Genomic DNA, 27,368 nt, shown 5'->3' on the forward strand with positions numbered 1-27,368 from the left:
TGCTGGCCACATGACCCGGAAGCTGTCTGTGGACAAATGCCGGCTCCCTCAGCCTATAGAGTGAGATGAGTGCCGCAAGCCCAGAGTCATCCGCAACTGGACCTAACATTCAGGGGTACCTTTACTGCTTTGGTCACTAGACTTCTGCTCACCTATTTCTTGTTCTCTGTTCCCCTTCAAGATGGAGCGGTACCACTTGGTTGTGCTTCTGCTCTGTGGTGTCTTCATGTCAAGAGTCTTCAGCGCTACATACAGGAATTTTTCAATAGACTGTGGAACTCTGTTGCCCGACGACCCAACTCGGCCTCAGGAATCTGAATTGCCCTATTCCATTTCTGTGCCATCAGAGGTGTACGACCCAGGAAGTGAAATAAAAGGTATGTTACATAAGCGTCCTCTCTTTCTCTGCGAATTTTGCTATAGTTCACCATCCTTCTTATTCTGAACACTTTCTTGGAAAGAAGGTGACTGGAATAAGATGGATGGTGAGTTATGAAAAGATAATGTGTCTTATGAGACCAACGTGTTGGTTTGTATGCCAAATTACTATAGCAAAATAGACTATAACTTTTTAATTCCCTAAAAGTGTCCATATTTTTCCTGCTTTTACAACCTGTGCATTGGGGTATTATAGAGATGCTTCTTTAAAATGGCTGTTTTAAATTACTCGTGATAGTGCTTGTATTCTTCTGATAAGCGACTGATATGTAGTGGACACCTTGTGGAGCAGGGAATTTTCTCCATGTCACCATCGGTCTTTTTGCCGGAATGGAATTTGGAAACCAGAAAATACATTGCATAACTCCTATTTCTGCTTTAATAGAAATATTATGGATTTAGCTACGGCAGCTAAAAATGTCCCATATTACTGAAATTAAGGCAATGTGGAGAGGCGTAAGTGAGGCCAACCATCCATATATTATGGTCAGTACTATTGAAACAGAATGCAGAATATGTTACACTTATGATTCTCATGTTCTGTGTTTCTCCAGTCGACATACAAGGAGCATCCAGAGCTGGATTTAAATGGTTTATGCTACAAGCCCGAGACATTGATGAGAACATCCCTGTTGGTTCGTTTCAAGTCACAGATCCAAATACACAGACCCACGACTGTTACAACATGACGGTATGTGTTTACTCCTTCAGCTTGGCTATTTAGCATGGTTGAATTTGTTGGTCCCATCTAGAGGAAATCTGTTTGGTACATTACACAGTAAGCTACATGAAAAGGGATTCTTAGTGGGACATCAGTCAGAGCTGTCTAGAGGGAAGACAACCTTTGATTTAACCCCAGAACGGCAGTAATAAACAAATCACTTTCGCAATAGCGGGAAATAAGCATTGGATTTCCCCCAAGAATAAATATTGGGACCGTTGCAATATATTTATGAATGAATACAGCTGCTGTTATACTTAATGAGGATGAAGCAGGGATGTGTTTATAATAGGGAATAACATTTCGACAACAGGCACCACTCTCTTACTATGTGAGCCTGCGTAGGGTGTGTACGGTGTCTGCACACGCACAGTTGTCTTCACTGGGCTGCCTTTGCAGGGCTCAGCCTCTTAAAATCAAATAGCAAATGGGGACATTTATTCTTGCAGGAGTCTGATCTGTACTTATGAGTACAAAGCTCTGGATCACGCAGTGGGTGGGAAAGGCATCTTGTTAACTGTTCACCTGAGGGGAAAGGATAATTTTGTTTGCGTCAAACCACTGGATTTCATTCAGTGTTCCAACCTTGTAGCATTCTGTTCTGTGTGCTTGGTAATGACTCCATGGTGATTCCCCAGGGCTGGGCCATTAGCACCACTTTAAAAGAAAGCAAGACGGCACCCTAGGGAGATGCAATTCAAACTGACAGAAACAGTGTTTTGCAGCATGGCCAGCTCCCCATGTGACCCATGGGGAATAGTCTCATTTTTCGTAATCTCTACAAAGGACAGAAGAAACCTTACCTAGGACAGAAAAAAACCTTATATTGTCCTGACACAAAGCAAAGCACAATAATGAGCTTCTGCAGAAAACACAGTGGGAATATTTTATTATACAACGCTAGCAATGCAGAAAAACACATCTGAGTTGCACATCAAGAGCATATGAGAGGGCATTACAGTGCTGTTGAATGCCTTGTTTTGTCATTTTCTGGAGTACCTATTTTAATTTTGCCTATTTATATACTACTCAGTAACCTTGCAAAAAGTAAACCGGAGTTCTGTCTCCAGTGCTGCTGTTAAAGGCATTTCCTTCAAAGAAGCAAGTTCAGTAAATGTCTAAAAATGAACGAATAATCTTAACGCTTGTCTTTAATTTTTCAGAATTCAGCATTAATTCACAAGGACTCAGAAGAGAAGCACAACATATCATCTCTTTGGGTTTCACCTGATGCTAAAAAGGTTCAGTTTATGTAAGTGCATATTAGAAAGGATTAAGCCTCGTTATGATTTTCTGTTTCTTTGGGTTTTATTTTTTAATCCAAAAATTTCTCTGATACTCACAAACATCCTCTAGTTTTGGGAGTGTTTTTTTTTTTTAAACTTCAGCTTGGCATTCAGATTAAATATTATAATACTGCATGCAGGGAAAGTTGCATGTTTTCGATAGACATGTAAATAGGGTGACATGCAAGCCACACCTGTTGAAACTCCCCCTTCTGCACAACTATTAAAGTCTCAGAAAGAGCTGTCTCTTCCCCCATCTGGCCGCCCAACATATGACATAGTGATCCATCTGGTTTGCTGGTGTGGTGATTCATTGAGTATGTACATTAGGGCCAACCGAAATGGTACAAAATAGTGTGCAAACTTCTGAGGTCTTCAGAACTCTTCATCAGGCTAGACAGTAAACAAAACCAGGGGGAGAAAGCTTGGCTGATGATGGAGCCTGCATTCAATCACACTCTTAAGATAGAATGTGAATTTATTAATAATCCTGGGTAGATGGAGAAGTATTAGAAAAGTGGAGGGGAGGGAGGGATTCAACAAATTATTTATATGTCAGAATGGTGTGACATATCATGTGATATTATAGTTTTGGTGAATAACAACAGTCTGTTAAAAATAGAAGAAATATGCGTACATTCGGATTTAATGGGAAAAACTGCAACCAGAAAGCCTACCTTAGAGCAATAAGGCAAAACCTGTTATTGACACTGCACGAGAAACCCATTCTGATCCAAACCATGACCTATTAACAACTGCATTTTCTTTCCAGAGCGACTGTTTTCCAAGATGCTGAAACATACTGGCTGGTTCCCAGCATAGTCCTGTTTCCTAAGCTTTCCAATGAGACTAAAGTTGAAGATGAGTCTAAAAAAGCCAATGTATCGTCAAAAAGTAGGAAGAAGGTATGCTGAAATAAAGACCAGATAAATCTTTGATATTCTCATGCACTTTCCCCCTACATTATTATGACTGGACTTTGGCCCAGACGGCGAACTTTTAAGTCCCACGGATTGCACAACCAGCGAGAAAAGTCTAAGTGTGAATTGTGTGGTTAGATAGGATGAGCCTTTGTGATTACGACATCTGTACTTGTAGAAGGGGCAGCTGTTTCACCCCATGTTCCTCTGGTTCACACGCTATGTAGTCTCTGATCCTCATACAGTCATGTGACAGAACGTGTTCACGTGATTTATTTTTATGTCAATGATACGTACAGCTTTAAAAAAAGCTGTAGCACAAGCCCTTTTCCTAAATCGTAATTATTTTTCTTTCTTTACAGTCCGTTACCATAAAAATAGACTGTGGACCAGTAAGTATCCTTGATCTCCTTATTTCCCATGATATCCCTTATTGACACAACTGCTTTTTTAATGCATTGTGTCCATTACTGTGCATTTAAAAGCAGCAAAATGGTTCTCAGCCGGCAGAATGACGGTATTTTTCTTCTCTGACACCTTTTCTTGTGCTGAAACCTTTGCCTACATCTGCCCTAATGCAATGGAGAAGGGAAGGAACAGGGAGTGCTGGTGGTTCCAACTTCCTGTCTCCATCTTCCTGCTTCTGTTTTTCTTTGGAATGCCTGGGAATGCGCTTTCTCCTCTCCCCCTTCACTAAACCTGAAACTGTACTACATTTGCAAAAGTCCTTAAAAAACCAAATGCCTTTTATTGCTTGCAGGGAGGAGCTCATGTAGGCAGCAGCAAGTGTGCCCAGGTAAGTGCTCGTTTTTTCAAAATATATGGCACAAATGACAATGTTAGCCCTTTGATAACCTTTCTATTATTTGCTGAAAGCTATTTCCTTTATCTTTACACATACTCTCTGTCTCTCTCTATTGAACTTCCCCCAAGCATAGCTGTCATCTTTTCCCTTTTCTTGCGAGAAATCCTATTCGGAATAAGGGAATTTCCCTTAAAAAAAGGGAAACGTTGACAGCTATGCCCCCAAGCCACCCCATATACTGGGATTACTGCTATAAATATTACCACTGCTAATTTTTGTTGTCAATGTATGCAGACACTTATACCTGACAAAAATGCCACACAGAGGTATTGTGAACAGAGGCTATGCTTGAGCAGACATGGCCGCTGTTCACAAGACTCAAACATGAATCTAGGGCAGGTGAGTCCAATATTTGAAATGTGGCACGTTGCTTTATACCAAGTTGAGCTGTTGGCCCATCAAGCTGACTTGCAGAGGGCACTTTCGGGTTTCAGACTGGAGATGTTCCCAGCTTTATCCAGACATATTGGGAATCAGGACCTTCTGCACTCACTGCAGGTGTTCTGCCACTGAGCGACATACGACCCTTCTTCATATTGCTCCTCCTTCCCTATCTTGAATGCTGTATTAAGCAGTTGGTCCCTTACCTTTCTCGCCCTGATCTGGTCACAGTGATCCATGCAACGGTCACCTCCAGTCTTGACTACTGTAATTCACTCTATGAGGGGCTGCCCTTGAAGCTGATCCAGAAACTCCAGCGGGTGCAGAATGCCGCGGCGAGGCTCCTTATGGGGTCCTTGCCACAGGATCACATTCATCCAGTGCTTTACCAACTGCACTGGCTCCCAGTGGAGTACAGGGTCAGGTTTAAGGTGCTGGTTTTGACCTTTAAAGCCCTATGTGGCCTAGGACCCACGTACCTATGGGACCTCCTCTCCTGGTATGTCCTGCGGAGGACTTTAAGGTCCACAAATGACAACATTTTGGAGGTCCCAAGTCCCAAGATGGTTAGATTGGTCTCAAATAGGGCCAGGGCCTTTTCAGTAATGGCCTCGACTTGGTGGAACGCTCTGTCACAAGAGACTAGGGCCCTGCGGGACTTGACATCTTTCCACAGGGCCTGCAAGACAGAGCTGTTCCGCCTGGCCTTTGGTTTGGACTCAGTCTGACCCTTACGTTTCCCTTCACTTATGGTTTTGATCTATGGGCTACTTTTAAAATGAGGCTGCATTTTAAATTGCATTTTAACCTGTATTTTAAATTGGTTTTCCCCCCCCATTATGTTTTTACTGTAATTTTACTGGTGTTAGCTGCCCTGAGTCCGGCTCTTATTCTTATTCTTATTCTTATTCTTATTATTAACTGTACACACATTTTTCATGTGAGCAGCTCAAGTAAGTTATGCCTGCTTATGTGGAAGCAAATCCCATTGAGTTCAACAGGGTTTACTGCCAAGGAGAGTGGGTGGAATTACCACTCAGATGATGCAGAGCAGCAGAATGATGTAAAATAAAACACAGGATAAGCTGAATAAGCCATTGTGTCCTGTTCATGCCATGAAGGAGGGTTATGGAAATTCTGTTATTTAACAGTTGTGCTTGATGGACAGAGCATCACGTTTTCGTTCCTTTTTGCTTTACAGGGTTCAACGTTTTCCTCTCAGGGTGGTAGCTCTCAAGGCCAGGTAAGCTCCGCTTTCCCCAGTATGTTACCAATTTCATAGGCTCACTCGTCTTCGCGATAATCTTGGGTCTTGCGCAACCACACCCAACTGCTCAGAGCAGACATTTACACTTACACAGAGAAACAAGAGTACAACAATTCCTTCCGGTGACTCCTTGATTGTGTGAATTAATGCAGTTCTGTGAAAATTCTTGGGAGAAAAGCAATGACAAGCCTAGACAGCATCTTAAAAAGCAGAGACATCACCTTGCCCACAAAGGTCCGTATAGTTAAAGCTATGGTTTTCCCAATAGTGATGTACGGAAGTGAGAGCTGTACCATAAAGAAGGCTGATCGCCGAAGAATTGATGCTTTTGAATTAAGGTGCTGGAGGAGACTCTTGAGAGTCCCATGGACTGCAAGAAGATCAAACCTATCCATTCTGAAGGAAATCAGCCCTGAGTGCTCACTGGAAGGACAGATCCTGAAGCTGAGGCTCCAATACTTTGGCCACCTCATGAGAGGAGGACTCCCTGGAAAAGACCCTGATGTTGGGAAAGATGGAGGGCACAAGGAGAAGGGGACGACAGAGGACGAGATGGTTGGACAGTGTTCTCGAAGCTACCAATGTGAGTTTGACCAAACTCCGGGAGGCAGTGGAAGACAGAAGTGCCTGGCCTGCTCTGGTCCATGGGGTCACAAAGAGTCAGAAACGACTAAACGACTAAACAACAAGAACAACATAGTCTGACGCAAATTGCATAGAAGTAATTCACTGCTGCCACCTTTGTTCTTCTCACGGCACCTTGTTTTCCATGTGTCGCATTCCATGCCCTTATATTTTACACATTTATGTACCAGTCTTAACGGCACGCAAAGCTATTTCTGTCCCAAAGGTATTTGCTTCGTTAGACTCCGCAGTTTGGGCTTTTAATGGATAAATGTGAGGGAGCCTGCTTCTGGACCTTTTCTCTTTCTCACCTGTACAACCCCTTCTGTGGCCAGTTAAGAATATTTTAGACTGAGGTCCCCAAGCTGGTACCCACCAAGACATCAAAATGCCAACCCCCATCCACCCCAATTTAATCTAGATTTACCCTTTCTGGAGAAAATCTGATACACTGAAAAATACCAACAACGTGTTTGCAAATTAAGTCCCCACCTGGAAGCATCCATTATTTCCAAGACACCAGCAGGCAGCAGCATCCCCTTGTCACTTTGCCCTGGTTGTGAATTAGTCATTTAGAGCAAGAGGATGAAGACTGAACAGGGGGAAATGAAAGCTCTTCTTGTCCTTCACCTGTATCAAAAGCAAGGAAGACACTTGAAGCATCCAGTGGGTTTCATTCTCCCTTTTACACCAAGACAGTTTCCAGGGTCTTTGCAGATTACACATGTCGCTCCCAAGGACAGCAGCTGTACTCTCAAGCAAGCTTCTCCATCCCCTCCAAACCGGATGGATTGCGATGAAGGCACTGCAGTTTTCTACGCCTGCATTGAATAAAATCTTTGACAAAGAAATAACCCATCCTTACTTCCTTTACAGGGAGTTATAGTGTACCAAGGAGGTGTAAAGAAAGGGGGAGGATGCCTTGCGGTAAGCAGACATTTTTCTGTTCTCATTTAAAACCTTGTCCCTGTGCTATTATTGTAGTTGAAAATCTAGGCAGCCTTTGTGGGAGTTCTGTATTCTGTATATATTAAACCTCCCACCCCCACCCCCCACGCCCGGCTGCATCCACTTCAATTGTCCTCAGCCATCAGAACCCATATTACTGTATACCATTAAATTCCATTTAACAGCAGACCAAGACAAAGAATCATATCAGTTCTCTGTTTTTTCCCCATACAGGGTGCCACTGCTAATATCTACAACAAGTTTGGCTGCTACGATGTAAGCATTCTCCTTCTTTACCTCATAGAAGTTTATTGTCACGGTTAGATATGTGATGGATGGTTTGTGTCGTAAGCAACGAGTGAATAGTCGTGCAAGTGAAAACCTCCACATTGTGTCTTTAGCTCATTTGGGTGTCTGAAATCTGAATTAGATTCTCCCAACCACCAACAAGGATTTCCCCAAGATCTACATATTTAAATTAAAGGTTAATCGGCAACAGAATGTCCCTTAATCAACACCGTTTTCCTGAATTCTTGCCATCTCTCTTTAAACTTACCATGGCAAATGGGTTTAATTTCTTAACGTAGCAATTTGTTGAAATGCGTGGCTTTTATAAAGAAGTAACTGAGGTTTCTTTTTTATGCAGCCTGGTGTAAGCTACGGTAGTGGCACTTCCTACGGACAGGTGAGGAACTAGCAATCAACTAGTCGTCGTCTTCTTCTTCTTCTTCTTCTTCTTCTTCTTCTTCTTCTTCTTCTTCTGCAATCAATCATAGCCAAGTAAGGTTGTCTTCCATAAACAAGGTTTTAACAGTGAGTCTGTAAGTGATTGTGGAGGCCAGTTCTGGATCCACACATCCTTCCACAGTGGGGACATAGGTTTCCGGGCGGGAGTTGATCACAGTGAGGGTTTGCCAAGCATGCCTTCCTCTTTCCACGTTTCTCCCTTTTGTCCTGAGTTCGAGTGTCTTCAAAGCCCATGACACCTTTGCTAAAGGCTGTTCTCCAATTGGAGCCCTCGCAGGCCAAAGCAATCAACTAGTACTGCTGTGTCAAAAGGGTCCCAAAATGTGGAACAGGCCTTCTAGAAAGGAAGTACCAGGGCAAGGATGAGGGACCTCAAAGCTGGGGACCAAATGTGCTGCTTGCTTGCTTGCTTGCCTGCTTGGATGGATGGAGGATAGAGGGTGTGTGTGTGTGTAGAAGCTAGCCTGCTATAGAAAGCTAAAATCCCCATTTACCTCTGGCTCTGCCCACCACTACCATGCGGCCCCTGAAATAATGCCCAGAAGGGACTGTGGCCCTTCAGTGGAAAACTGTTCCCTAATCCTCTCCTAGTACTCCCTGATGCTTCCAGCCCAGTCAGCTGAGCACAAGGGAACAAAAAGTATTCAATGTTTGCTTTCTGTTTTCCTTACAGTCCGTTTCAACTGTTTCAAACCAAGGGAAGGTATGTATCTCTTTCTGAACTAATTTCCTACTGATTTAAGCAACAGCTGGGATGAAGATTGGTGCAGCCATGCTGTCCTCAGTAGGGATGGCTCAAGATGTTTTGCCACCTGAGGCAGAACAGGAAATGTCTTTTGAAATCAACCCAATTTAACTTGTCATTTGATTATTATTACTTTTTGGCAGGTCATAGTGTATGCTCCCAGCCAGCCCTACCCACCCGAAGTAAGCTCTTTTAAAATATAATTTTGTGCTTTGAGGTTTTTATTAATGTGGGGAAAGTTATTTGGGAATGGCTAATTGTTTGTATTTCTGTTGTTTTCATAGCGCAACACATACCCGTCGGTAAGAATATTTTCATTTTTCTTGCTCTTAAGCTAATTCAATGCAAGAATTCTTCCGTTCCTGGAATTATTTCTGGAAGTGATATTTAGGCATGGGTACCTGTGGAACTACAACATATTTGTACTAGAATTTCTAATTATTATTTTTCTGCAAAATCTATTTGTTTAAAGAAGACGCTTTTGAGCAATTTATAAGAAAATTTGCCAAAACCTACACTTCCGACAAAATCTACGCTTCTTGCCTTATGTCCAGATTTTCCTGGACATTTCAGCAATTTCCACCCAGACACAGCTTCTGACAGCTGAATCCCAGCTGTGTCTGGGAAATTCGGGACGTATGCCAACCCTATGTTGTACTCCTGCTTTGCTTTTCATGAAATGCCCCCTGCAAAAAAACCCTACTTTGTTAATTTGTTTAGCTGCTTCTTCAGCAAGATTAAATTCAGTGGGGCTTTCCTCTGATGAATCACGCATAAGATTGCACTGTTCATTCCTGAACAACTTTGGGGTCCGCTTTCAAATAAAGCATCGCTTACTTTTTTTTTGCTGGACACTCTCATTTCATCGTTATGCCTAGAAGTCTTTATAAACAATTCATTTTTATTTCCGTGAAACAGCTTTGGGTTTATTCCCTTTTGAGCATGCCCTAATTATCAGCTGGTTTGTTTTGACAGAAGAAACATTCTTCCAGCCTCTCTTCCTAATCATTATCACAGCACAAAGTCATGACTATGAGAATAATGATGTGATGTGTGCATACACAGTACAAATAAAATGGTTTCTGATTCCTTTTTAGCAACTGGCCAACTCTAAATACAAACACATTCAGGTAAGCACTTCTACTCTGCTTGGTGCAGGAACCCTCACCCTAAGGGATTTGCCATTTGCTCAACTGAGCACTAAAGAGTGCTTTTCCCCACAGGGATGGAGAGCTGTGGGGCGAGAGGAAATGTAGATGAGCACTATGATGCAAAAATATATATGAATGAAGCGAGGGGAGAGGATTAGGTTTATTGTTTTGAACCGCTAGCTTCTTAGAACACTCCACTTCAGTGTAATGATGACACAGGGTTCAGGATGTAGAAGCAGGATATTATCCAGCAAATATTAATAACAATGCAGCACAAGGGATATCACTTGTAAGAATGGAGTACACACAAAGTTAGCAAGTATTTCAAGAAGGCAGGTACTCCTCTATGCTGAACTAATTAGTTTCCGGTTCCTTTGCAGAGCACTATATATGGGGACAAAATCAAGGCCCAGGTACGTTTTAATTTTTCTTTGCCATCTATAGGCTTCTCTGTAACAATTAACAGCTTGATTCTGGTCCTTGTTTGCACTGGCAGATTATCCTGTGTTACTGAGGATGCTTTCACAGAGTACTGTGGAAATATGTGCCAAACACCTGAGCTACAGTCTAAATTGCTAACAACTCAGGGGCCATGGAACCAGCATGTGCTGTTGCAATGGCTGCATAATTATTTTTTTTAAGATTGTGAAGAATTAGTAAATTCAGGATTGAAAGAATATTCAGCAAACTCCACGCCTCATAGATGAGAGCTGTAAACTTCCTCTCTTGACTGCTGAAGAAATAATACGCAGCAAAATAAATAAATAAACGTTGCAATCTGGTGGAGGAATGTGGTCAAATGAGAAATGAAGAAAGACCAAAATAGAGATATTTGCCCATCCAAAGTTAACAATCATCATCTCTCAGCCTCACTTTCCCATCTGTAAAATCAAAATACAACAACATAGCCTAAAAGCTTGTAAAGAGGACCCAAAATAGCCAAGGAATGTCAGACTTCTATTTCTTAAAAGACACCAACCTCCAGCAACACAGTGGTTTAGTCAAGCTGGTTACCCAGAGCGTGCTGGATTCTGACCTGTAAAAGTCAATTTATAAAGATATGGTGCAAACCATGTGTGGGAACAGACCCGATCTCTCTCACACACATCAGAATTTAGCTTCAGTGAAAGCAAGTGAGTTTTCAAGCACGCAAATTGCTATAGAATACTCCTTGCTTTAAGCAGAGTTCAGATGCGTTATATCCTCTTTCTAAGAAAATGTAGTTGCGATTATATCTTTATATCTCTTTAATTATATAATTGCACTTGCCCTTATGCTTTTATAACAGTACAGATCATTGTTGTGGCAACTTGCTTTGGTTTATGAGAGGGAGATCGCCGATTGTTCATGCAACAAATATTTATTTTTCCCATCCAGCTTGTCACCTGGGCAAGTGTGACATGCAACTAGTTCGCGGCTGTTATATGCCCTCTGTTATTAAATTACATTTTAATAAAAATTGTCATCTAGGGAAATCTTTGTAGCTATAGGACATTCTGCTGCCTGCACTTTGATTGCAAAATTGTTGCTGTTGTTTTTATTATTATTATCATCTTCTCCCCCACAGGGCTCAAAACCCCAAGATGACATCCGAATAACCATCCAGGTAATTATAGTGTAGCTGCACTAAATCCTCTAAGTGGCAAAAATGATAACAGTTGTGTTTCTCGGTAATGTTCACTTTGCATCACAAAACCAATTAGCGTTTATATTCGAGATCAGAAATGTGCTTAACAAACAGTCTTGACTGTAATGCGTGCAGGATTTTATTCTAACATGGTGCTATATTGCATTTGAAATATTTGTTTTACAATGGCTTCTATTTCCTCCCAATTAGAGTGGACAACCTGGGCGAGTTTGTGATAAGGTAAGTGCTGTTTCACCTCTGAGTTGGATACTAACTAACGTTGGCCTTCCGTCCAAGAAATAAGTTTGGAAGGAAGACTACCTGAACAACCAATAATGCATCAAACTTCCAATAACTGCTTTAAGGACCAAGCATTTGTAAAAGAAAAGAAAAGAAAAGAAAAGAAAAGAAAAGAAAAGAAAAGAAAAGAAAAGAAAAGAAAAGAAAAGAAAAGAAAAGAAAAGACCAGTGTATATGTGTCTGCAGTTATATATCAGTACTGAGGAAATTCCACAAAAATGTAAATTATTACAGATAGTAATCTGTACTATGCATAAACTCCCTGTCTCCTAACTATTTCACTATTTATTTTTCCAAAGAAATGATTTGTTTGGTCTTTAAGTAACCCTATGCCCATCAGATAACTTTTAACGGATGCTGAATTTTTCTGCATGTTAGCATATTAGTTGTGTTAATTCAGGAAGTAATTTCTTTCTTTTTCTACTTCACAGACCTCATCCTCCTACAACAGCCAAGCCTGTAAAATGGTAAACACATTCATATGGCTGCATATTGAAAGCATGTCAAAGTGCAAGTAGATAAATAGGTACCGCTCCGGCAGGAAGGTAAACGGCGTTTCCATGCGCTGCTCTGGTTCGCCAGAAGCGGCTTAGTCATGCTGGCGACATGATCTGGAAGCTGTACGCCGGCTCACTCGGCCAGTAAAGCGAGATGAGCACTGTAACCCCAGAGACATCCACGACTGGACCTAATGGTCAGGGGTCCCTTTACCTTTACCTTTAATCATGCTAGCAAAGAGATTTAGCATACATGGAGCAAAGCTACAGCTAGCAAAACATTTTGCCAAAGCATTTAAGGCCTTGAGACCAGTTCCAAGGCAACAAATACAGCAATGAAAGGAGAACACGATCAGAACGTGAAATCACAAGTCGCAGTACATGATATGGCTGTGTTGTGTATTAGCCTGTACCATTATATGTGAAATTACAACTCTTCTGACAATGAATGGAATTGCTATTCAAATGTTTTTATGCTTTTGTATTTGTTAATAGCCACCCAAACTGGCTGGGGTAACCTAGTCAGATGAGTGGGGTACAAATAAATTAATAATAATAATAATAATAATAATAATAATAATAATAATGTGCAGGTAGGAATCTTCTGCTTGTCTAGAGCTTCTAGTACAGGTCATGGGGACCTTGGGTCCTCCAGCTGTTGCTGAACTACAGCTCTCATCATTCTGGGCCATTCTGCAACTGATGGGAATTGTAGTCCAACAAAATCTGGAGGGCCAACAGTTCCCAAACCTGCTCTAAGTATTTCCAATAAGTGTTTGACAGATTAGTTTATTTCCAGCCCGTGTCACTTTTCACCCAATTCCTGTATAACACTGTGATTATTATTTTTTTAACTGCATGAAGACATTCCACAAACTTTAAAAAAAAAAAATAGCATGGAAATCCACATTTTTTGTATGCATTTTTTTTTAAAAAATTAAAAACCAAATTAGAAGGAAGGGGGCAGGAAGCAAAGTCAGGCACCAGTTCTTAAAGTTAAGAGTGAAGGCCAGGCAGGATGGAAATAGGAAGAGAAGCAATATTAAGATGGTTTCGTAGCAGAGCTGGTGGAGTGGTCCTGCTTCCCTTCTTCTGCTCTGTGGACTAATGGAATGGTTGCTTCTAGTAGATAACAGTTGAGAAAGAGCCAAAGGCAGCCAGTGGAAAACCCTACTTCCTTTCTTCCTCTCTCTGCTGCAGCTGTTGAAGCATTGCCTGCCATTTTTTCTACACAGCAAGGTGACCAAAATATCTGTTTTGTGTTGTTGTTTTTAACAGAGTATACAGTCACAGGGAGGCAGTTCCTATGGCTCTAAGGTAAATACAGTGGCACCTCGGGTTACAGACGCTTCAGGTTACAGACTCCACTCACCCAGAAATAGTACCTCGGGTTAAGAACTTTGCTTCAGGATGAGAACAGAAATTGTGCGGAGGCGGCGGGAGGCCCCATTAGCTAAAGTGGTACCTCAGGTTAAGAACACTTTCAGGTTAAGAACAGACCTCCAGAACGAATTACCGTATTTTTCGCTCTATAAGACGCACTAGACCATAAGACGCACCTAGTTTTTGGAGGAGGAAAACAAGAAAAAAAATATTCTGAATCCCAGAAGCCAGAACAGCAAGAGGGATCGCTGCCCAGCGAAAGCAGCAATCCCTCTTGCTGTTCTGGCTTCTGAGATAGCTGTGCAGCCTGCACTCGCTCCATAAGACGCACACGCATTTCCCCTTACTTTTTAGGAGGGAAAAAGTGAGTCTTATAGAGCAAAAAATACGGTAAGTTCTTAACCTGAGGTACCACTGTAGCCATGCATAATTCCTACTGGTTTCACTAGGAGTTCTTAGATGATTGTTATTATAGTGGTGTAGAAGAACTGCAGCTGGATAGTTCCTACAGCCATGCTGCTCTGGTAATGTCAGAAACCCAAATGCACCTGGGAGGGACCCACAATGATGCAGTTCATCCTTCCCATGCAAGTTTTGTCCCAGTTTCCGGGAGGGGCAGAGCAGGCATTTGAAGGAGCTCTTTGTGCAATCCTCCCATGTTACCGTTCCCTCGTCACAGAAATCTAATGCACAAGATTTCCACCCATGCATCCATGCACGGTTCTTGGGATACATCCACAGAACTTTCTTTTAAAAGAACCATGCTTTGTGCCAGCTGAGTTCTTGACAGCAAGTTGTGTGTGCTCCCTGCAAGCGGTTCCTAAGTGCGCTCGGTTTTTATTTTGATTATTTAAGCCAGTCATATATTGCTCAGTTACCTAAGTTTTTAAGAGGGATTTGCACCTGCAGTTGCATCAGCGAGAGGAACCCTTTTTGCAGCACATCTCACTACAGAAATGGTTTAATATTATGTGTTCGTATAGTTTTAACCCACCCTTGGACATTATGGTGAAGGGTGGGTAAGAAATCAATAATAATTAGAACAACAGCACATTTTTAAATGCAGAAATCGGTTGTCTTGAGTCTTGTCCCTGCCTGGATCAGAGCAAAAATGGCAAACATTAATGTTTTCTGAACACAATAATTTCATGACACACTATGGTTTTCCAAAACATTTCCTTTAGTCTTAAAATACGAAGCAAATGTTATTTGTTTAATTATTCCTGTAGCCTTAAAATATGGAGGAAATACTCTCTTCAGCAGTTGGAAATTACCCCCCCCCTTGCCTTATAATTTCCATGGCCATACCTTTTGCAAATCTTCATTCATTCATTCATTCATTCAGATTTATAATTTGCCCTTCCTCCCCAAAGGGTGTAAAGAGCAGCTCAGAATAATAACAACATTACTTAAAAACCAATTCAAAGCAGCTCTGTAACACACTACAGGCAGCATTTAAAACCAGCAGCGTAAAAATTTGGCCAGAGCCTGGATAAATAAGGGAAGTTTTACATGGGTTTTATTGAATGCAGGTAAAAAGGGGACCTGCCTGATTTCCTTTGGGAGACTGCTGCGTAGGTGGGGTGTCGACACTGGGAATGGTCCATCTTTATGCTATTCCTATTGATTTACCTCAGAAAGGGTTCCTCCCCAAGATAACAGATTTCAGGTTGAAAAGTACAGGTGATGGCGTTCTTTAATGCTGACAAGGTTCTTTGTGTGTATGGGCTTTAGCTGAGTGGATCCTCTACTTCGGTTGGTGGCAGTGGAGTCTCTGTGACATTCGGCGGCAGTGGATCCCCCGGCTCAGTTGGTGGCGGCAGATACCCTAATTCAGCTGGCGGCAGTGGATCCTCGACTTCAGTTGGCAACAGCGGGGTCTCTATTACTTTTGGAGGCAGTGGATCTCCTGGTTCTGTTGGCAGTGGATCCTCGAGTTCGGTCGTGAGCAGCGGATCCTCGAGTTCGGTCATGGGCAGTGGATCCTCTTCTAAAGCTGGAGGTAGCATCTGCAGCCAGGTAAGAATTGCCACAAATGGGTAAGAATTACCCCTATTTGATATAAGTCATAGGACTCCCCCTATTGGTGGTTTAGCCTTAGATGGACTCCCTGCAGATGGGCAGGAGTCAAAATATAGTCTGGCTTTACCCAATACGTAAGCCAAGCCGCTCACATCTGTAACCAATAAAGTTGTGGCCTATTTGAACCCATAAACCTAAATACTCGTGTCCGTGTGTTTTTTATCCACTAGGGAACGGAGCCTTTGCACGCAAATAAATACTGGTTGAAGAATCCATAGCAATTGTAAAAAGCATAGCTGATATATCTGTGCAGACCGTATTTGTCTGTCTATTAAGTCTTTGTCAGCTTGATAATTAATGCCCAGTTAGTAGTTTAATCAATTGACACAATCTCTTCTCGACCAATGGATTCGAAGATCGAAATAAATGTGCACCAGAAGTATGTTTTGTTTTTGAGGAGGATGATTAATATTAATGTTCATAATTTTCTCTTAGGGCTATACAACTGACGGCAATCCTTGCAAACCGGTAAGATTCCTCTGCTCTGAATTCTTTGAAGGCTCGTGTCCAGCATGGATCTTAATATTGTGAAACCTTTTCCCTGACTCAGCAGCTGTAATTTTGTATTGGGATTTAGTCTCCTGGTCTTGCTTCCCGCCGACTAATTTGGTCTCCATATTTAAAAAGGGTGGTACAGAGAGAAATACCACATTAATGTACTTGGGACCCCTACAGTGGGGGAAGCTAGCACCCCACCCTACTGTACCGAAAGTAGTGTAGACGCAGGTCCACACTTAACAAAATTAATGTTTTTATTAATTATTTCTCCCACAGGGTGGATCATCATCTCAGCAAAGTTCTGGAAGTATCCAGGTAAAGGATTCCTACTGAAAATAATCCTTCATGTGGCGTTTTTAATGATTCTAATTTATCATAAAATTCTATATTATTCTTTGTTGCTTGCCTCCTCGTTGCGTAACGATATAGCGTAACGTGACTATATACAGGATACAGTCCTCGTTTACTCCCTTTGCAAATCTTTCATATTTTTGTTGGTGTTAAAGCTGCCAATCTTTTTTTATATATATTCTGACAATATACAGCGTTTTAAATTATCTGCTTTTCAGGGTGGATCATCATCCCAGCAAACTTATGGAAGTTCCCAGGTAAAGCAACTCTTCATTTCCCTACATTTTAACCCATTTTGCTAAAAAAATTAATACTGCATCATTTGCCATTTCCCTGTTTCCAAGAAAACACTGGTTTTTGTATTGTTTCCATTGTAGGGTGGATCCTCGTCTCAACAATCTTACGGAAGTAGCCAGGTAGAACTGTTTTGAACCTTCCTATATTATTATGGACTAAGTATTAGTATTATTAACAATAATACTGCATCATTTGGTATTTGAAAAGCTCCCAGTTTGCGAGAAAATACTGTTTTTGTTCCTTCTTTCCCTTGTAGGGCGGATCATCATCCCAACAAACTTACGGGAGTAGCCAGGTAGAGCTGCTTTTAACTTAATAATAATAATAGTCATAATAAATATTGCATCATCTGGTATTTGAAAAGGTCCACTTTCACAAGTAAAGACTGTTTTTCCTCCTTTCCCTTGTAGGGCGGCTCATCCCAGCAAACTGGAAGCAAACAGGTAAATTGCATAGTGTGTCTTCCCCATTGGCATTATGGTCTAGCACACATTTGGGTCACCTGTGGGCCTTGGACTACAAGTCTAAACTGGACTGCATTGCTGATTATAGGCTGCACTGTCTGAGGCTGATGGGAGTTGGAGTCCAATGGGCACAGGTTCCCCATCCCTAAACATGAAGGACCCAATTGTACACAGCTGCTGCTCCCTGTACAAAAGCCGATAACAATGCAAAAGGGCACATCTGTATGGTTTATGCCTGCACAGACCATGATGGGTCCATGTAACAGTTTCCAGCACTCCACCTCCTGGAAGGAGAGCACACATTCTCACGGACATCACGACTGATTGTTTCAATTAAGTGTGCAGCCGTTGCTCATTTTATATTTAGAGAGTACATTGGTACCTCGGGTTACATATGCTTCAGGTTACATACTCCGCTAAGCCAGAAATAGTACCTTGGGTTAAGAACTTTTCTTCAGGATGAGAAGAGAAATCGTGCTCCAGTGGCGCAGCGGCAGTGGGAGGCCCCATTAGTTAAAGTGGTGCTTCAGGTCAAGAACAGTTTCAGGTTAAGTACGGACCTCCGGAATGAATTACCGTATTTTTCGCCCCATAGGGCACACCAGCCCATAAGACGCACCTAGTTTTTTGGGGGGGAAATAGCGGGGGGGGGAATTATTCCCCCCCCCAAGGCGCTAGGCTGGGGCGGGGGAAGCCCGAGCTTCCCCCAACCCCAGCCCCCAGAACAGGCTGCTCTCCGCAAGCCGAGGAAGCCCTCCCACGGCTTGCGCAGAGCTACCCGAAGCCCCGGCGCGACTGCTCAGCACACCGGGGCTTCGGGGTGCAGGCAGCGCTGCACAAGGGTGGGAGCCCGGGAGGAACTCCCGCGGGCTCCCACAGCTTGCAGATAGCTTCCTGAAGCCTGGAGAGCGAGAGGGATCGGTGCGCACCGACCCCTCTCGCTCTCAAGGATTCAGCGAAAGCCTGCATTCACCCCATAGGACGCACACACATTTCCCCTTCATTTTTGGAGGGGGAAAAGTGCGTCCTATAGGGCGAAAAATACGGTAAGTACTTAACCCGAGGTACCACTGTACCAACTTATTTCCAACTGGAAAATCATTTCACTTCTCTTTTAGCAGTACTGGGGAAGAACCTTTGGACCATGGGCTTTATTTGGCCCACCAGGTCTCTTCAAATGGTGCCTGAGGCCATTTTTTAAGCAAAATTCCTCCCCCTGCCAATCACGTGATGTCATTTCCTTCTCCCACCCTCATTTTCTTCCACTTTGGGCCCTTGGTCCAGAGGTTCCCCAGCCCTAATTATATTCTTTCCTAGACTGAATGTACCTTGATTTATGGAATATATATATATATATATATATATATATATATATATATATATGAAGTAACTGTTGTTTTTTCCTCCCTTCCAACTTTCCACAGGGTGGTTCATATTCCCAAGGAGGCAACTATAATCCTTGTGGACTGGTATGTCCCTTAGTTTAAGATATTTGGCTATAAAGTGCCAACTTCCCTGCTGGCTTTTGAAGTTGGATCTTTAACTGATAGCATATTATGCATTACTTTAGCAATAGTTTAAGTAAACCAGAGTGCCTTAAAAATGTATTATTTTTTTCCTTCCAGGATGGTTATACCGGTAAAATAACCAGCAGTAGCAACTGTCCACAGGTAAAATTTCTATGCCTTCTATGATCTTACACTAACAGGTGAAACCACAAGCAAGGTGTCTGTGGATGGGAGTGTGCTATTGTTGTTGTTGTTGTTGTTGTTGTTTAGTCATTTAGTCGTGTCCGACTCTTCGTGACCCCATGGACCAGAGCATGCCAGGCTATAGCTACACCAAATGTCCACAGTTAAGCATTTTCAGTGTGAAAAGCAGGGAGTTTCTGCTCTCGAATGCCCCATTTCAAGAGTTACTCAGTCCCTTTTTCCTTAATATGGGACCTCTTCCTAACTATGTGACCCCAGGCAATCCCTGGCAGCTTTTGAAGACTTTTCTTTTCTAAGCAAACAAATTATGCATAGGCAAACACAAGTGCCCTCGCTCCACATAATTCACTTCCACTGAAAGCTTATCCAGTACAGTCATACCTTGGTTTTCAAACAGCTTAGTTCTTGAACGTTTTGGCTCCTGAACGCCGCAAATCCGGAAGTGACCTGTTCTGGTTTGTGAACTATTTTTGGAAGCCAAACATCTGACGGCACTTCCACAGCTTCCGATTGGCTGCAGGAGCTTCCTGCAGCCAATCAGAAGCCTAGGTTTGGTTTCTGAATGTTTTGGAAGTTGCACGGACTTCCGGAACGGATTCCGTTTGACTTCCAAGGTATGACTGTACTGCCATCTGGCTCCCTGCAGGAATTGTAGGAATGTGCGCTTTCAGAAGCACCTGTGTGTCATTTAGTGGGTCTAAGCAGGAATAGTTGCTAATGTAATATTTTGAATACTTCAAAGTAATGCATATTTTCTCCATAGCGCGGACAAAGTGGATCATATAGCGGCAGCAGCGGAAGCAGCAGCGGAAGCAGCAGCAGCCAATATGGACAGGTAAAAGCTTTCAATGTGTAATAAAACTGATGGATTTCCTAAAAAGTTTTATTCCATTTTTGCTTCTAAATATAGAAAGTAACTTACTTAAGAGATTTTAAAGTGGCCACCAAATCTGTTTTGCAATTATTATTATTATTATTATTATTATTATTATTATTATTATTTGTATAGGTTGGCTCATATGGCAGCAGCAACAGCCAATACGGACAGGTAAAAATACCTTTTTCATATATAGCATATATAATATGTGCAATATATGGGAGTCATAGTATACAAGCAAGGCTTTTAAGCTCTCTGCCCTGCTTTCCAGGCTCTGGGATGCTTTCATGGGACTGTCCAAGTTTCCCTGAGATCTTGCGAGAGCATGCCAGAGCCTGATAAGTAAGGAAGAGAGATTAAAAGTTCTTTCTGCGCCAGGAAAGCACAGTGCAAATAGAGCTTTTAAGCTCCTCACCTTCCATGCATTTAATCTGTGTGGTTTCAGGCAGCCGGCCTTCAACCGTGCAAGGTTGAAATCACACAAGTTAAATGCGTGTAAGACATGATCATACTGTATGCCAGATGTGAGGAATCTTTTTCATACTGAGGGCCACAATCACTTCTGGGCAGCCTACCGAGGGCCACATGCCAGCACGCAGAGATCTAAAAAATAAAATAGAAAGTCGTTTGGTGCAGATATGTTAAAGTAATCCTTTTGTAGTAATACATGTTTTCTCTGCAGAGTGGATCATACGGTGGTGGCAGCAACCAATTTGGACAGGTAAAGCCACTTTTAATGTACAGTTTATAGTTTATCTAATATATGTGCTAGTAATAGTATACTCTAGGTGTAGGGGACATTTTTCAGCCTCAGGGCCACATTCTCATCTGGGGAGCATTCTGAGAGCACATAGAGATATGGGAAGTAAAAGTAAAAATGAAATAGAAATAATAATAATAATAATAATAATAATAATAATAATAATAATAATAATTTAATAAATAAATAATTTTAGTATTTATACCCAGCCCATCCTCCTGGGTTTTCCCAGCCATTCTGGGCAGTTTCCAGTACATATTATAACATAATAAAACATCAAACATTAAAACTTTCCTGATACAGGGCTGCCTTCAGGTGTCTTCTAAAAGTTGTGTAGTTCGTTATCTCCTTGACATCTGGTGGGAGGGTGTTCCACAGGAAGGGCACCACTTGCTGAGAAGGCCCTCTGCCTGGTTCCCTGTAACTTCACTTCTCACAGTGAGGTACCCACCAGAAGACCCTCGGAGGAGGACCTCAGTTTCTGGGCTGGAGGGTGGGGGTGGAGATGCTCCTTCGGGTATACTGGGCCGAGGCCATTTAGGGCTTTAAAGGTCAGCACCAACACTCTGAACTGTGCTCGGAAACACACTGGGAGCCAATGTAGATGTTTTAGGGCTGGTGTTACGGTCCTGGTCCTGGTGGCCACTCCCAATCACCAGTCTAGCTACCACATTCTGGATTAGTTGTAGTTTCTGAGTCATCTTCAAAGGTAGGCCCCACGTAGAGTGTATTGCAGTGGTCCAAGCGGGAGATAACCAAATCATGCACCATGCACCCGTCAAACAGTCTGAGGGCAAGTGGGGTCTCAGTCAGCGTACCAGATGGAGCTGGTAGACAGCTGCCCTGGCCACAGAATTGACCTGTTCCTCCATGGACTTCTGTGTTCCTAATGTGCTTGTGACTGCAGGGTTGCAGGTCCAGGTCCAGAAAGTAGCTTTGTGCAGATATATTAAATTAATCCTTCTGTAACAATTTTTTTCTCTGCAGAGTGGATCCTACGGTGGTGGCAGCAACCAATACGGACAGGTAAAATTTAAAGCAATACGGACAGGTAAAATTTAAAATAATAGAGAAAATAGTTTGGTGTGGATATATTAAAGTAACCCTTCTGTAATAAATGTTTTCTCTGCAGAGTGGATCCTACGGTGGTGGCAGCAACCAATATGGACAGGTAAAAGCACTTTTAATAGACATTTTATAGAGAATATAATATATATGCTAGTATTAGACAGTCTACTCTAGGCGTGGGGAAACATTTTCAGCCCGGGGTCCACATTCTCATCTGGGAAGCCTTCTGAGGGCCACACACCAGCCCACAGAAATTTAGGAAATAACATTAAAAATAATATAGAAAGTATCTTTGTGCAGATATCTTAAAGTAATCCTTCTATAACGAATGTTTTCTCTGCAGAGTGGCTCATACGGCAGCGGCAACAAATTTGGACAGGTAAAAAGACTTTTAATAGACAGCATATCCTAGTTGTTGGGAACCTTTTTCAGTCTTGAGGGCCACCTTCCATTCTGGGCAACCTTCCGATGGCCACATGCCAGATGTCCTAGATTTGATGAACACAGAGGAATAGTGGGAGGAACTACCCGGGAAACCCCCAAGGAAGAAGACTCAGAGCCCGGGGATTGGTGATGGGATGACAAAGAGTAGTCAGAGGGAGAAGACTGGGAGGAGGAGGCGTTGGAAGATGAGGAGGTAACAGGATTTAGTGAGCAGGAAGAGGCTGTGGTAGAGGGAAGTTCAGAAATAGGAGCGGAAGCAGGAGAGGAGGAAAGCCAAGAGGTAGAGATGAGTTCAGCTGGTGAAGAGGCATGGTTGTCTCCCTCTCCTGCTGCGACAAACTCCCGTCCCCCTGAGCCAGAAGAGGCATGAAAAGGGCAGCGGAGAGGTTTGCTCCATGTAGGCACAGTCTCAGATTGCTTGGGCAAAGCTTTGGAGGGGATGGTACTTAGATGGCTATGGAGAGGCAGGGACCTTCAGTCTTGGAAGCTGATTATTCATGTAGTAAGACCACTGGGAATGAGCTGCTCTGCTCATTAGGCCTGACATTCAGCCGAATCTGTGGAGGTTGTGTTTTAGCTAATAAAGAGTTAACGCCATCTTTGAACTGTGTGGTATTGACTAGCAGGCTCTTGTGAAACCAGCAGAGATACAAGAAATAAAATTTAAAATAATTGAGAAAATAGTTTGGTGTGGATATATTAAAGTAATCCTTCTGTAATAAATGTTTTCTCTGCAGAGTGGATCATACGGTGGTGGCAGCAACCAATACGGACAGGTAAAAGCACTTTTAATAGACAGTTTATAGAGTATATAATATATATGCTAGTAATAGACAGTCTACTCTAGATGTGTGGAAATGTTTTCACCCCGGGGCCACATTCTCATCTGGGAAGCCTTCTGAGGGCCACACGCCAGCACACACAGAGAGAGGAAATAAAATTAAAAATAATATAGAAAGTATCTTTGTGCAGATATCTTAAAGTAATCCTTCTGTAACGAATGTTTTCTCTGCAGAGTGGCTCATACGGCAGCAAATTTGGACAGGTAGAAAGACTTTTAATAGCATATCCTAGTTGTGGGGAAACTTTTTCAGTCTTGAGGGCCACCTTCCCTTCTGGGCAGCCTTCCGAGGGCCACATGCCAGATGTCATAGATTTGATGAACACAGAGAAATGGTGGAAGGAACTAGACGGGGAATCCCCAAGGGAAGAAGACTCAGAGCCTTTAATATGCAGGTTAAAGAGTATATATGTACTAGTAACAGACAGTATACGCCAGGTGTGGGGAACCTTTTTCATCGTGAGGGCATAAAAAGTGGATTATTTAAAATGTTCCATCCATGCTAACATCCGTCTTCTCCGCTTTCTGTTAAACAATATTTCTTTTAAGTCAAGGTGTCAGAAATCATTCATTTCTTTTCCCCACGAAAAGTCCGAGATTGTTATTATTGATAAATGCCAACCATATTATTTCTTTTGACTTTACCTCCCTTAATTCCCACTACCATTACTCCATATTGGGTAAATTCTTCTGTCCATGTCCATTTAAAAATCTCTCCACTGTGATCACATACTGGGCTAATATTCCCTATTTTTTTTTCTTATTATATATCCTTTAGTTCATGCCCATTTCCATATGTTCAAATTCCACTCCCTGGTGTATTTCCATTTCCTGTTGTGTTTATGATAGTATCCTGATCTCCTCCTTTAGGACCTTCTATTTTTTATTTTTCCAGCCTTAGAAACAATATATAGAAAGTAGGCTTGTGCATATATATTAAAGTAATCCTTCTAAAATAAATGTTTTCTCTGCAGAGTGGATCATATGGCAGCAGCAACCAATTTGGACAGGTAAAAACACTTGTAATATACCATTTATAGAGTATATAATATACGTGCTAGTAATAAACAGTATACACGGGTGGGGGGCTTTTTCAGCCTGAGGGCTGCATTTCCTTCTGAGCAGTCTTCTGAGGGCTACACGCCAGCACACACAAACATAGAAAATAAAATAAGAGTGAGATAGAAGTACCAACAGTGGAGGAATGGCAGATGAAGATGGTGGATTTTTGGGAGCTAGCCGACCTGACTGGAAGAGTCTGCCACCAAAAGGAGGAGGAGTATCAAGAGGAATGGAAAAAAAATTAAAGATTATTTAGTTAAATATGTTAAGATAACTTAAATAGAATTACTTGCGAGTACCAAATTGGCCTAGGATTTAAATATGTGATGTTGTAGAATACTATAGATAAAAGTTAAAATGAAAAGAAAGTAAGATGTTAAGGACTATGTAAATTATATATGAAATTAGTTTTGGAAAACAGCTACAATGATTTATGTAGAAACTCAGCTAGGAGGATTCAAGGAAGTCACTTAACAATGTTAACAAAATTGGATCTTTTACAGTTAGGATATATGTTTGTTTGTTTGCTTGTTGTTTTATTTTTTATGTTTATTGATATGTCTGTTTTAAATTTGGAAAACTAATTAAAAAATTGGGGGGGAAGTAACTGGGCAGATATATTCAAGTAACCCTCTTACAATAAATGTTTCCTGTACAGGGTGGGTCATACGGTGGTGGCAGCAGCCAATTTGGACAGGTAATTTCTATCTATCATCTATCTATCACCTATCTATCTATCTATCTATCTATCTATCTATCTATCTATCTATCTATCATCTATTATCTATCACCTATCTATCTATCTATCTATCTATCTATCTATCTATCTATCTATCTATCTATCATCTATCATCTATTATCTATCACCTATCTATCTATCTATCTATCTATCTATCTATCTATCTATCTATCTATCTATCTATCATCTATCATCTATCACCTATCTATCTATCTATCTATCTATCATCTATCATCTATTATCTATCACCTATCTATCTATCTATCTATCTATCTATCTATCTATCTATCTATCATCTATCATCTATCACCTATCTATCTATCTATCTATCTATCTATCTATCTATCTATCTATCTATCTATCTATCATCTATCTATCATCTATCTATCACCTATCTATCTATCTATCATCTATCTATCATCTATCTATCACCTATCTATCTATCTATCTATCTATCTATCATCTATCATCTATCATCTATTATCTATCATCTATCTATCTATCTATCTATCTATCTATCTATCTATCATCTATCTATCATCTATCTATCTATCATCTATCTATCATTTATCTATCTGTCTACATAAGGGTTTTTTTTTTAACCTGCTTCTGAATATAGAAAGTATAGTCATACCTTGGGTTGAATGTGCTTCAGGTTGAATGCTTTCGGGTTGCGCTCCACGGCAACCCGGAAGTAACGGAGCGCGCTACTTCCGGGTTTCGCGCAGACACTCAAAATGATGTCACATGCATGCGTGGAAGCAGCAAAACGTAACCCGCGCACGCACAGTCACGTCTTACATTCTATTCAGGATGCAAACAGGGCTCCAGAACGGATCCCATTCACATCCCGAGGTACCCCTGTAGCTTAGATTGTGTACACAGGATAAATGTGGGATGCTGTGTCACCCCCTAGAAGACATCCATTCACTTTGAATGCTGGTTGGAGAACAGGACTCTGTGTCTGTCTGTGGTCTTTCATTGTTTGTGACTGTGTTTTATATCTGTCTACACACACACACACACACACACACACAGGGTTATAGTTCGCATCAAACACTACTGTGGGGTTCTTAGGCTGCGTACCCACCATACATGTAAAACACCCCCTGCCTCAACAATTCTGGATAGTTTCACAGACCTGCAATTCCCAGCTCCCTTAACAAACTACATTTCCAAGGACTGTGGTGGTGAGGGTGAATGTGTGGTGTGTACAGACTCATAAGCTGTAGGTTTTAAAGGTGGGGTAGACAGAGAAACAAAGGTGGACCAACCAGCTCATCTAATGCCCTGGCAGGTTGTGCGAAAGCAGAACTGTGCCCATGCCCTCCTCCTCTGCCCTGTTCTCGTTTGCCTGTTTTAATTTACTGATTTCCAGTTACAATTCAGCAGATTACATAGCTCTGCAAGGGCAGAAATACAGTGGTGGGCTGGCATAGTTACTTCCCTGGTTTTTTTTGGGGGGGGCATGTCAGGGAACGAGGAAAGGCTGAGGATTTTCGGAATCCATGACTGTAAGATGCATTCAAGGAAGGTGACCCAGACCAAGTTATTTAGAGTAAGGTTACCAGACGTCCCCATTTCCCGGGGACAGTCCCCAGATTTACAAATCAGTCCCCGACAAAATCAATCTATTTAGTAGGAAATATTTAGGAAATGGTAGGAAATATTTAGTAGGAAGTTGAAAAGTGTCCCCAGATTCATTGGAAAAACCCTGGTTACCTTAATTTAGAGCAAACTATAACCCACCGGGAAGCGGGTGGCGCTGTGGGTTAAACCACAGAGCCTAGGACTTGCCAATCAGAAGGTCGGTGGTTCGAATCCCCGCGACGGGGTGAGCTCCTGTTGCTTGGTCCCAGCTCCTGCCAACCTAGCAGTTCAAAAGCATGTCAAAGTGCAAGCAGGTACCGTTCCGGTGGGAAGGTAAACAGTGTTTCCGTGCGCTGCTCTGGTTCTCCAGAAGCGGCTTAGTCATGCTGGCCACATGACCCGGAAGCTGTACGCCAGCTCCCTTGGCCAATAAAGCGAGATGAGCGCCGCAACCTCAGAGTCGGTCACGACTGGACCTAATGCTCAGGGGTCCCTTTACCTTTACCTATAACCCACCTTAAGCATGAGAAAAGTCCACCAGAAATCTATGGGATGTAGCCAACTAAAGTAGGCCCGGTGAAATCAATGGACCTACCAGTAAATGAATCCTAATCCATTAATGTCAGTGGTTCTGATCTGGGTAGTATCCAACCATGGTCATACTCAATCTCTTCTGTTGCCTT

General features: G+C 42.0%; 1 protein-coding gene across 45 annotated transcripts in view; it reads left to right on the forward strand.

Annotated features, from left to right (window-relative positions):
• LOC309343778 (uncharacterized protein) overlaps nucleotides 1-27,368 on the forward strand; it is a 134,181-nt gene that overhangs the window by 71,987 nt on the left and 34,826 nt on the right. For 24 of the 45 annotated variants that reach the window (XR_014157400.1, XM_081865725.1, XM_081865706.1 and 21 more), the window contains exons 10-37: nucleotides 7,685-7,726; nucleotides 8,097-8,135; nucleotides 8,871-8,900; nucleotides 9,086-9,124; nucleotides 9,227-9,244; nucleotides 10,040-10,072; nucleotides 10,474-10,506; nucleotides 11,661-11,699; nucleotides 11,931-11,960; nucleotides 12,452-12,487; nucleotides 13,796-13,834; nucleotides 15,635-15,919; nucleotides 16,418-16,450; nucleotides 16,757-16,795; nucleotides 17,050-17,088; nucleotides 17,209-17,247; nucleotides 17,385-17,423; nucleotides 17,539-17,571; nucleotides 19,017-19,061; nucleotides 19,218-19,262; nucleotides 20,068-20,139; nucleotides 20,314-20,352; nucleotides 20,864-20,902; nucleotides 21,929-21,967; nucleotides 22,353-22,388; nucleotides 23,191-23,229; nucleotides 24,269-24,304; nucleotides 25,015-25,053. Coding sequence is in view for 44 of the 45 variants with exons in the window: in XM_081865725.1 (XP_081721851.1) it covers nucleotides 7,685-7,726; nucleotides 8,097-8,135; nucleotides 8,871-8,900; nucleotides 9,086-9,124; nucleotides 9,227-9,244; nucleotides 10,040-10,072; nucleotides 10,474-10,506; nucleotides 11,661-11,699; nucleotides 11,931-11,960; nucleotides 12,452-12,487; nucleotides 13,796-13,834; nucleotides 15,635-15,919; nucleotides 16,418-16,450; nucleotides 16,757-16,795; nucleotides 17,050-17,088; nucleotides 17,209-17,247; nucleotides 17,385-17,423; nucleotides 17,539-17,571; nucleotides 19,017-19,061; nucleotides 19,218-19,262; nucleotides 20,068-20,139; nucleotides 20,314-20,352; nucleotides 20,864-20,902; nucleotides 21,929-21,967; nucleotides 22,353-22,388; nucleotides 23,191-23,229; nucleotides 24,269-24,304; nucleotides 25,015-25,053 (1,314 nt within the window). In the remaining variant the exon portion in view is untranslated. Of the gene's footprint in view, nucleotides 1-181; nucleotides 378-992; nucleotides 1,130-2,322; nucleotides 2,412-3,217; nucleotides 3,351-3,727; nucleotides 3,758-4,125; nucleotides 4,162-5,812; nucleotides 5,855-7,378; nucleotides 7,430-7,684; nucleotides 7,727-8,096; nucleotides 8,136-8,870; nucleotides 8,901-9,085; nucleotides 9,125-9,226; nucleotides 9,245-10,039; nucleotides 10,073-10,473; nucleotides 10,507-11,660; nucleotides 11,700-11,930; nucleotides 11,961-12,451; nucleotides 12,488-13,795; nucleotides 13,835-15,634; nucleotides 15,920-16,417; nucleotides 16,451-16,756; nucleotides 16,796-17,049; nucleotides 17,089-17,208; nucleotides 17,248-17,384; nucleotides 17,424-17,538; nucleotides 17,572-19,016; nucleotides 19,062-19,217; nucleotides 19,263-20,067; nucleotides 20,140-20,313; nucleotides 20,353-20,863; nucleotides 20,903-21,928; nucleotides 21,968-22,352; nucleotides 22,389-23,190; nucleotides 23,230-24,268; nucleotides 24,305-25,014; nucleotides 25,054-27,368 lie in introns of all 45 variants that reach the window. The other 21 variants (XM_081865747.1, XM_081865722.1, XM_081865708.1 and 18 more) reach the window with 19 other exon arrangements.

Source organism: Podarcis erhardii (genome assembly GCF_964252035.2).
Source record: "Podarcis erhardii genome assembly, chromosome: 6".
Taxonomy (NCBI): domain Eukaryota; kingdom Metazoa; phylum Chordata; class Lepidosauria; order Squamata; family Lacertidae; genus Podarcis; species Podarcis erhardii.